The sequence below is a fragment of the Labeo rohita genome, chromosome 7, assembly GCF_022985175.1.
Source record: "Labeo rohita strain BAU-BD-2019 chromosome 7, IGBB_LRoh.1.0, whole genome shotgun sequence".
NCBI classification, from domain to species: Eukaryota; Metazoa; Chordata; class Actinopteri; order Cypriniformes; family Cyprinidae; genus Labeo; species Labeo rohita.
In genome coordinates, this window is record NC_066875.1 from 31,823,387 (window position 1) to 31,834,258 (window position 10,872).

Sequence of the window (10,872 nt, forward strand, 5' to 3'; positions counted from 1 at the left end):
GACTGACAAATAAATGAAAATGTCAAAAACAGCTTATAACGACCAAAAAAGACCTGTTTATTCTAATAGTGCTGAAGCAGGAAACTTAAAACAGGACCTTGGAGACCACACAGTGAGAAAACCCTCAAACACCAGTTTCTAATCTCACCGCTCTAGTTATCTCTTAAAAAAAAAAAAAAAGCAGATTTAAGGCGTAAGAACAAACACAGCTTTCTATCTGGCGGAGGGCTGACTACAGCGGAGAGATGGGTATGAGCCAATTTGTCTCCCAAATACATGGTTGTCAGCCAAAAAAAGAAAGCTTCAATCTGTCTGTTCCATTGGGAGCCAGATGAGAGGCTTGCGAGGATTTCGATTCACATTTATAAACATAGCAAAATTTATCTCACATTTTATTATAGCATTTAAAACATACATTTATTTGAGCTTATTTTGGCTTTATACTGTTGTAATCATCATTAAAAAACAACAGAAATACTTAGTGTACCCCACAGACACACCACCAGTCAAAAATTTGTGAACAGTAAGTTTTTTAATGTGTTTTAAAGTCTCTTCTGCTCACAAAGCCTGCATTTATTTGATCCAAAGTACAGCAAAAACAGTGCAAGTTTGAAATGTTTCTACTATTTAAAATAACTGTTTTCTATTTGAATATATTTTAAAATGTAATTTATTTCTGTGATCAAAGCTAAATTTTCAGCAACATTACTCTGGTCTTAAGTGTCACATGATCCTTCAGAAATCATTCTAATTTGCTGTTCAAGAAACATTTTTATTATTATTATTATCAATATTTAAAACAGTTGAGTACATTTTTTTTTCAGGATTCTTTGATGAGCAGGACGATGCAAAGATCAGCATTTATCTGAACTAAAAGGGTTTTGTAACATTACACATTATACCATTTAAAAGCATGTTTATTTATTTATTTTAATTAGCAACCTGAAAAAAAATCTACTAAAAATGTAATAAATGTTTTTAGAGCAGCAAATCAGAATATGAGAATGATTTCTGAAGGATCATGTGATACTGAAGACTGGAGTAATGATACTAAAAATTCACCTTTGAAATCACAGGAATACATTACATTTTAAAATATATTCAAATAGAAAACAGCTATTTTAATTAGTAAAATATATATATTTGAGCAGAAGAAAATTCTTTAAACAACATTAAAAATCTTACTGTTCAAAAACTTTTGACTTGTAGTGTATAAATACAAAAAGGAGAATTAAACAAGCTTTACAAAAATTTTTACAAATTTTAAATGTGTGAGTTTGTAAAGGCCCAAAGAATTATAAGTTAATCATTTATTAAGTCACTAAGGAAAGTCTTTACTTCAGAAAAAAGGCATGAGAAAAAAGGCAAAAGCCAAACACACCATAACAGGTCAAAAATTAATGGAACAAGTGAAATCATCCAATTTTTCTTGCAATGATCACAATCTTACAAAAGCCTAAACAAAATGTCACAGATTACTAGATAACAATCTCATGTGCAATATCTAAGCTTGTTCTATCTCCACAAGAACCCCATCACAGTCTTTAGGGTGGAGGAACATCACAGGTTTGCCATGAGCTCCTATCCGTGGCTCTGGGGAGAGCAGTCTGATTTTCTTTTCCTTTAAATCAGCTATTGCAGCATTGATATCATCCACCTGCAATTGAATAGGAAAGATATAAATTATCGATACTGACACTAAACTATGAAACAAGTTAAAAAACTTAGTGTGAAGATGCCTGCAATAAGATTGATTCACAAGAAATCTAGTTTCTAAATTGTCATTATTTTTCGTTATTATTATTATCATCCCATCTAATATTATTTTTATAATGGAATGTTGGAAAAGCTAGAATTAACAGATAAAATAATATTTAATATTGTATCCTAATATTTCATTTTTGTGAAAAAGTATATGTAAAGGTCTATCCATTTACTTTTAAAACCAAATAATTAAAAAAAAAAAACTGTGATATATGATTTTTGCAATACAAGATTTGATACGGTTTTATGTGAGTGCAACTTTTGTGTTTGTCTGTACATTTATGACATTACAAAATTAGTATAAAAAAACAGAATCAGAATCTTCACATTGTGTTTAATTATTTTAAAATACCAAATGAAACACTTAAGCCAATAGAGTGTTTTCACAACGCATCATCAGTCGGCCATATTGGCGGCACTGAACGCAAACAATTCCACTGAACCGAACGAAACTCACATATTTTGCTGATTATTGCTGCTAAAAATGGTCAATTACTGTCATGTTTGGGTTGTACTAATTGGTCGGTCTGGGAAAAACACAGACTCCCAAAAGCTATAACAAATCAAGGAGGAACAAAAGGCGTTTGTGGTTGGCCAACCTGAACCAGGATTTCTAGGGCAAGAATCTTGATCACATTCGTGTTTGATCTTATCATTTTCGGGCAGGTAGGTGAAATATTAGGCTAATATCCTAATTAATACTGCTCGTATGCATCTTTACCACCCATTAACTTTAGTTTGTCAAAATATTGTGCCCTTTCCTGCTTACTATGTCCTTCTCTATATGATTTAGCAGCTTCCACACATTTTTTCGGTAGTTTAGACCAGTGCTTCCCAACCACTGTGCCGCCTCACACTAGTGTGTTGTGACAGGCTGTCAGGTGTGCCTTGGAAAATTATCAAAAACTTACCGTCTCTATTATATTTCCTTATTATTATTTTTTATCAGTGCTACTGGCCATCATTATGTCTGTTTGAAGGTTTTTGACAAAAATGTAACCAATGAAAAGCATTCAAAAGAGCTTGTGACTAAAGCTTGTTACGCCATTGGATACGCAATTGTCAGTCAAACCTCATAACTCCGCCCCACCTCCATTCAGAATGAAGTTCTGCGACGTGCAGTTTGAATACAGACGTCTACTTCTTCACAATGCAAGGCTAAATAAAGAACTGATGTTTGAATAAGTACAGCATTTTCTTTACTCAAGAAACACTGTTTCTAAATGCTAAAGCTGTTGCGTATTTGAAGAGCGTAAAAAGTCTTAGCATTTGCCATGTAGTTGTTGCCAATGTACTTTTATATGTTTTAAATATCCTGTGCATAGTGGTTCATCTTTTTATATCATTAGATTTTGGCCAAATGTATTAAACAACAAGAAAAACTGAGTGCACGTACAGCTACAATAAACTTTATAACCTGTAAATCGATGAAAACGTAATTTACTGCCTCAGATGCGGCCGTTCTAATGACAAGCCATTCTAATGTTTTTTTAGTGCTTAGTGGTGTGCCGTGGGATTTTTTACTTATCAAAACTGTGCCGTGGCAGAAAAAAGGTTGGGAAACGCTGGTTTAGACGGCATAAATTAGCAGAACAACATATTCAGTAACTCATTAACTGTGCAATCCATGCTGTTGTTTACATCCGAGTATCACAAATATTGCCACACATCCAGGTAACTGCCCAAATCGTGACATTAGTGCAAACCCTCTGTATAGGGGTCATTTGAATATTATGTTGGACAATGGGGGGGGACTACTGATCTAATCTAATCTTTACCTCGATACAGATATGATGCATCCCTCCAGATATGTTCTTCTGCAGGAATCCTGCAATAGGGCTTTTTTCTCTCCCAGAGGGTGCAGAAGCTCTAATTTGGTGTTCCCCAGTTCCACAAACACAGTGTACACCCCATGCTCAGGAAGAGGCACAGTGGCGCTTACTTGAGCCCCCAGCACATCACGGTACAGTGCAGTGGCTTTCTCTAGGTCTGGCACTGCGATAGCCACATGATTCAGCCTGCCTAACTTCCATAATGACTGAGGGACACCTTGACTGACGGGTGCAGTCAGAGACAATGCCCTCACTGAGGGTAAAGTGTGCCATGCGCACCTCGAGAGACCTGTAACTACAAGAGAGATGAGATTGCAATATGAATGCAGTAAATACAGAACGCTAATAACAGTCTATAATTAATTTTAGTGACGACAGCATTGCTGTCAAAGAGAAAGATGCATAGGCTACAACTGCAAAGTGTGCAGTTAGAATAAAGCAGCTCTAAACATTTAAAGGAACGACACAGAGACACTAAAACAATATCAATTCACTACTGTTTACCTGCAACCTTCAGCAAAGAGGAAGCCATCTTTGCGGTCATTGGAAACAAACAAAACTTTATTTAAACAGCGCGAACCACGTGTTCAGTTACGTGCTCGCGAATAATTTACCCGTATAAATATTTTCATAATATTTAAAATTTAAAAAAGCATTATGGTAGACTAAAAACAAGTAAGTCGCTATATTAAGATAATTGCGGTTGTGGAACCTTCCGTGAGGAACGCAACACAGTGCATTTTGTTTCCGGGGGTTGTATTTACCAAGCGTACGCACTACGCAGAGACCCATGTGAGTGCAGAGATGGCTAACGGGGATAGCGGCACGTTGGAGGGCTGCTTACAGCTACTAAACAGCAACACAGCACACCTAGAGCAGTTTCTCAGGTTAGATGGACGTTAAATGATGTAAATACTTTGTTGAATGGCTTGGTAATGTAAGACGGAACGTTTTCTAGCGTTAAACGAGCTGAAACGCGTACCGGGCCACACATGTGCAAAAGTCTCACGTTGGGGTTTCTCTGTGAATGTTATGTTCTATGAAAGTTTAGTTTTCTAATGAAATATAATTAACGATAAATATATGCAAATGGTAATATAATAATAACAGATGAGTGTGGTTAAAAATGTGACAGTTCTCTTTAATGCTCTTATGTTTTTTTTTTTATTCAGTGTCCAGGATGTTCTGGCAGCAGACTTCAAATCACTTACCAAGACTCTTTATGATCTGCATAAAGCCCATGAGCCTGCAAACTACAAAGGAAGCCCACTGGAGCAGCTGGTCATCGAAAATTTTGATGAGGAGCAAATCTGGCAGGAGCTGGAGCTTCAGAACACTGCATTACTGTCACACTTTGAGGAGAAAGTTGAGCAAGCTGTCACAGATGACACTATAGTATTACTTGAAGATGCAGAAGAAGAAGAAGTAGAGGAGGAAGATGTTGATAATGGGGAAATTTCTAATAATTTGGAAGAAGAGAGCGGAGAGGAAGAGGATGAGGACGATGATGAGGACAAAGAGAAGGAAGTTAAGCAGAGGTTAAAACCATCTGCAAGTAACGAGGACGATGACTTCTCTGGTGAAGACTCGGATTTGGACTTTGATGTAGATGAATTTGAGAAAAAAACTAAACAGAAACAGTCAGCTGCTAAGTTGTCAAAGGCAAAATCTAACTGGACTCCATCAGAAGTGGATGACAGGTTTTTTAAACTGTCAGAAATGGAAGCTTTTTTGGATGACATGGATAGAAGAGAAGGACAGGAAGGCGTAGAGGATGACATAGACTACTTTCAGAATTTGCCATCTGATGAAGATGACGAGCTAAGCTTTGATAAACCCGTGAGGCTGAAAAAACAGAAAAAGGTAATTGTATCAGACTCTTCCGGAGCCTTTAGTTATTTTTTATTTTTTTTTATTTGCATCACCTTGATGCAAATGATGCAAACTATGGACCTCAGGGTGTAAAATTATATACAGGTGTAGGAATGTACAGATGCATGTACACAGAAGGTTCAAAATCAAGCATGTGTTCTTCAGAAATTTTAATAATTGATGCTTTGTATTAGCATGAATTCAAACTGACGTCTCATAAAAATCTTTTTCGTTTCCCAAAAGAAAAGCTCCAGAAACATGAAATACAAAGATTTCTTTGATCCAGTGGATGGAGAGCCTGAGCAGATGGATCCAGATGAAGAGAAGGAACCAGACTCTAATGATGATTATGAGGGAGAAGATGATGATGAGCTGGAGGAGGAGGATGAAGAGGATATGAATGAGGAGGACTTTGATATGGAGGAGTAAGTTATGAAGATCCCTGCTGTCCTCCTTTGCTGTTTGTTAGCAGAATATAGTGTTACAGCATTTTCTTTGAGATCTAATGCATGTCACCTTTTAATTTAGGGATGACATGAGTGATAGAGGCAGAAATGATTCACGCAAGGTGACCTTTGACCTTCCTGATGACAGCGAGGGGGAGGATGTCCAAGATATTCTAGGTGGAAAAGCCAAAAACGTGCCTAAACCTGAATCCAAGTCATCATTTGAAAAGAGACAGGAGAAGGTTTGTCTTTGTACTTAGTAATCTTGATTTGAATTAGTTCACTTCCAGAATAAAAATTTCCTGATAATTTACTCACCCCAATGTCATCTAAGATGTCTTTCTTTTGAAAATAAATGAAGGTTTTTGAGGAAAACATTCCAGGATTTTTCTCCATATAGTGGACTTCAGTGGTGCCCCAATGAGTTGAAGGCCCAAATCGCAGTTTCAGTGCAGCTTCATAGGGCTCTACACGATGCTAGCAGAGGAATAATCTTATCTAGCTAAACGACTGGTCATTTTCTAAAAAAAAAAAAAAAAATTTTTTAAATTGTTACACTTTTTAATCACAAATGCTCATCTTGCACTAGCTCAACCTCACGCATTATGTAATCAGAGGTACTGTTCGTGTTTACAAAGTGAACGTACAAAGAAAGTCAGAATCCCTTTACAAACAAGGTAAAACAATGATGTTGGACGATTTTGAAGTTGGAGGAGAAAATAAGATGTTTTTTGCCCTACCCTAAATTTTTTGAACCGAAGTACACAGATGAAGAACTAAGCATGTGTGACTTTTCCAGCGTGATTATGTAATGCGTAAAAACGTGCATGCACATTGCAGAGCTAGTGCAAGACAAGCATTTGTTGATTTAAAAAAAAACAAAAAAAACAATGACAGATCGTTTTGCTAGATATGACCCTAAATTCTCAGCTGGGATTGTGTAGAGCCCTTTGAAGCTGCACTGAAACTGCAATTTGGACCTTCAACCCACTGGCCTCCATTGAAGTCCACAATATGGAAGTGAAAGAAAAATGTATTTAATTGTAATCTGCATATTTAATTAATTTTAATAAAATATTAGTTCAGTTTTGGTTTTTATTTGTGTCCAGTTAGTAATTTTAGTGCTTCAACTTGTCAAGGCAAAATTGATCATTTTCATGTAGCTATTCACATATTTGCGTTTCATTTCAGCTTTGTTTGTTAATAGTTTTTTAAGTTTTAGTTGACACTAATAACCCTGATTTGATATGAATTTAAACAGATGGCACAAAAGATCGAAGAACTGGAGAACGCTGCATTGTCTGAGAAGCCTTGGCAGCTGACAGGAGAGGTGACCGCTCAGACTCGACCGGAGAACAGCATGCTGGAAGAGGATGTGGCGTTCGACCAGGCCTCTAGGACGGGTGAGAGTTTCATGCTGATCTTCAGAGCAAAAGGCTTAATGCCTTGAAAATCTTTATAGATTTGTTCATTACTTTGTTTCTCTCCTCCAGCTCCAGCAATCACAGAGGAAACTACCTTACAGCTTGAGGATATTATCAAACAGAGAATCAAAGATCAGGTTTGTTTAAACTCAGTGTTCTATGTTCTAATGGTGTAATTTGACGCCATCTTTATTTTGAAGAGGCACAAGCAGGCAAAGTAACTGTGTAAATTACCACCGTTACCCAAGAATGTTTTTACGAATGGTTTTCTGCTTGTTTCATAAATGTTTGTCGTATTGTGGTTGTGTCTCAGGTGTGGGATGATGTGGTAAGGAAAGAGAAGCCTAAAGAGGAGATGTTTGAATATAAGAAGAGACTTACTCTGGACCACGAGAAGAGCAAACTGAGCCTGGCTGAGGTTTATGAGCAGGAGTATATCAAACAGACACAGGTAAGTCCTGTTCACTGCTTTGTCTGTCATTTCACCTCCTGCTCATTGTTATGTATAGTTATAAAAACATTTTAGGTAGTATGAAGAGTTCATGTGCAAAAACAGATAACTCAGTTTTTAACCATTTTCAAAAATCATGTCTTTTCATTGTGCATTTCAAATAATTTCAATCAAACTGCAGTTGGGTTATTTTGATTAAGTAAAAATAACAAAAAAAAATGCAAAAATGTAAATAACAAAAAATAAAAAATTGCAAAGAAAAAAAATACAGCTAACTAACACAACAAAACACAAAAATAACATAAAAAACACGATTTTAAAAAAAAACCTCTTACTTAGTATTTATTATAATTGTTATTATTTTTCAGTCAGTTTTTTTTTTCAGAATTTTCAGTCTTTAGCATCACGATACTTTAGAAATCATTCTAATATACTGATTTGATTCTCATGAGATATTTCTTATTATAAGTGTTGAAAACATGATATTTTTTCAAACACAATACATTTTTAAGGATTCTTTGAATAGAAATTTCAAAAGAACAGACTTTATTTGAATTAGAAACTTTTTTTAACATTATAAATGGCATTGTCACTTCTGATCAAATAAATGCATCTTTGCGGAAAAGAAGTAAAAAAATAATTTCTTTAAAAAATGAAACTGACCCCAAATTACATTATATTACATTCTATTACATTATTAGTGCTGTCAAACGATTAATCGCATCCAAGTTTTTGTTTACATAATATATGCATGTGTATTGTGTATATTTATTCTGTGTATATATAAATACACACACATACATTATATGTTTTGAAAATATTTATATGTATTTACATATGTATTTTTTTTATTTTTTAAATGTATAAACATAACATGTGTTTGTATTTATATATACATAATAAATACACAGTACACACAAATATTATGTAAACAAACTTTCATTTTGGATGCGATTAATTGTGATTAATCGTTTGACAGAACTACATATATTATATTATATTATATTATCTTATCTTTTTTGTGGTCTTCAGGAAAAGAAAGAAGAGGAAGAGAATCCAGCGCATGTAGAAATCCAGAAACTCATGGACACACTCTTCCTTAAACTGGATGCTCTATCAAACTTCCACTTCACACCAAAACCAGTAAGTACAGTTTTCCTTGTGGCTTGAGCCAGATATAGTGTATTCCTGACTGTGACATTTAAAAATAAACAAAACTTATTTACATCTCTGTACTTTTAAAAATGTTTGAATTTCAATGTATCTGTTGAAAAAGCTGATGTATATCTATAAGCATTGAGTTATATTGACCTAAACATGTAAAATGATTCCTTCATTTTTTGCTAAACATTTTTAAACTAGTCCATTTTCATGTGTTCTTTCTCTGTTTAGCATATTCCTGAGGTGAAAGTGGTTTCCAACTTGCCTTCTATAACTATGGAGGAAGTGGCTCCGGTCAACGCCAGTGACGCCACACTGCTGGCTCCTGAGGAGATTAAGGTTTGTGTGGCCAGCTCGCATCACTTCCAGTTTATCAGAAAACCTCACTTTTAAGTGTGTAGGAAAGAGTATGCTTTGTAGTATTTGAGTGAAACTTGTAAACAAGTTTGATGTCAAAATCTCCATGAGATGCCAATGCATTTTATTCTCTTATCTCAGGAGAAGAATAAGGCAGGAGACATACTCGGAAACACAGAGAAAACCACTACAGATAAGAAACGAGAGAGACGGAAGAAGAAGAAGCTGAAGCGTCTGAAGATTCAAGAGCGGGAGAAGAGACAGAAGCTCAAAGAGGCGATGAAAGGAGGAGACATGAAGAAGAAGAGTAAAACTGAGGTTGAACAGACTCTCAAGAAACTTACTAAAGGAGGAAAAGCCAAAATACTCACGGTCAGTAACTTAGTCAAGTGCAGTATTAATGAATCCAGTTATATCGTGGTTTTGTTTGTGTATAACTTTTTCACTCCTGTACATTTTGACAGAATGACGGCATGGACAAGGCCCTGCGTTCCTCTCAGGCTTTCTTCTCTCAATTGCAAGACCAAGTCAAGAGCCAAATCAAGGGCTCGAAGGACAAGACGTCAAAGAAGAAGAAACAAAAAGAGATTTCTGCACACAAGCTTAAGTTGTAATGCTGACTTGTTTCAAAAGCAATATGTACAGTTATTAGTTTTATGAGAAATCTAATTGTTGTATCCTGGCATTTTTATTCAAATACAGCTTTCTTTTTCCTGTATATTTTTGAAGTCTTCAAGTTTTTTTCTTTTTGTATATTTTTGGACTATATTAAATGTAGTTTCACTATTAACTCTTGAAAACAAGGAAAGTATTGTTCACTCAATAAATTATCTGAGAACAGACAGAAAGCTCTTTACAGAGTAGCTTACAGAGAACCAGGGCTGATATATTATAAAATAAGTCTTTTGTTAAATCATCAGTACACTGTGGAAGCCAGTTTTAGCTACTGAATAAAAAATAAAAAAGGTTGTTGTGACTTTTTATCACGCAATTCTGAGAAATGAGGTTAGAATTGCAAGATATAAACTTGCAATTACAACTCAGAATTGCAAGAAAAGTCTTTATTCACAAATAATTGTGAGTTTGTATCTTGCAATTCAGACTTTTTTGCTCGTAATTCTGACTTTTCTCGGAATTGTGAAATATAAACTCACAATTGCAAGAAAAGTCAGAACTGTGAGATGAAAGGAATTCTGACTTGTTATTAGAATTGCAAGATAAGTTTTTTTTTTTTTTTTTTTTTTTTTGCAATTGCAATTTATTATTGATAATAATACTTTTTTTTTTTTCTCAAAATTGTGAAATATAAATGCCAATTGCAAGAAAAAAGTCAGATTTGCAGGGTAAGAGAAATTCTGACTTTTGTCCGTTCAATTGTGAGTTTGTAACCTGCAATTCTGACAGTTGCAAAAAAAGTCAGATTTGCAAGATGTTATTCTGACTTTTTTCGCATTTGCAACCTGCAGTTGTGACTTTTTCTCATAATTGTGAGTTTATATCTCGCAAATGCCAGATTGTAACCTGTAATTCTGACTTCTTCCTCAGAATTGTGAAATATAAACCAA

At 35.0% G+C, this 10,872-nt stretch overlaps 2 protein-coding genes across 2 annotated transcripts; one reads left to right on the plus strand and one right to left on the minus strand.

Annotated features, from left to right (window-relative positions):
* Nucleotides 1-375: 375 nt before the first annotated feature.
* Nucleotides 376-4,273, minus strand: mcee (methylmalonyl CoA epimerase). The gene is given in 4 exon segments (XM_051115746.1): nucleotides 376-1,657; nucleotides 3,543-3,611; nucleotides 3,614-3,891; nucleotides 4,101-4,273. Coding segments are annotated over 4 exon segments (540 nt in total). The 5' UTR covers nucleotides 4,141-4,273; the 3' UTR covers nucleotides 376-1,504.
* Nucleotides 4,274-4,335: 62 nt separating this feature from the next.
* On the plus strand, nucleotides 4,336-10,025 carry mphosph10 (M-phase phosphoprotein 10 (U3 small nucleolar ribonucleoprotein)). Its single transcript, XM_051115745.1, has 11 exons — nucleotides 4,336-4,483; nucleotides 4,769-5,459; nucleotides 5,712-5,893; nucleotides 5,997-6,156; nucleotides 7,176-7,317; nucleotides 7,408-7,475; nucleotides 7,652-7,789; nucleotides 8,822-8,932; nucleotides 9,182-9,289; nucleotides 9,449-9,679; nucleotides 9,772-10,025. The coding sequence occupies exons 1-11, from the start codon at nucleotides 4,401-4,403 to the stop codon at nucleotides 9,919-9,921; spliced, it is 2,064 nt and encodes a 687-aa protein (XP_050971702.1). The 5' UTR covers nucleotides 4,336-4,400; the 3' UTR covers nucleotides 9,922-10,025.
* The last annotated feature ends 847 nt before the right edge of the window (nucleotides 10,026-10,872 follow it).

Bases quoted from the DNA above. Each gene is read 5' to 3' on its own strand.
- mphosph10 (XM_051115745.1), top strand. From the start codon at position 4,401: ATGGCTAACGGGGATAGCGGCACGTTGGAGGGCTGCTTACAGCTACTA. The intron at 8,933-9,181 runs GTAAGTACAGTT...TTCTCTGTTTAG, and splicing joins TCCACTTCACACCAAAACCA to CATATTCCTGAGGTGAAAGT. The intron at 9,680-9,771 runs GTCAGTAACTTA...ACATTTTGACAG, and splicing joins GAAAAGCCAAAATACTCACG to AATGACGGCATGGACAAGGC.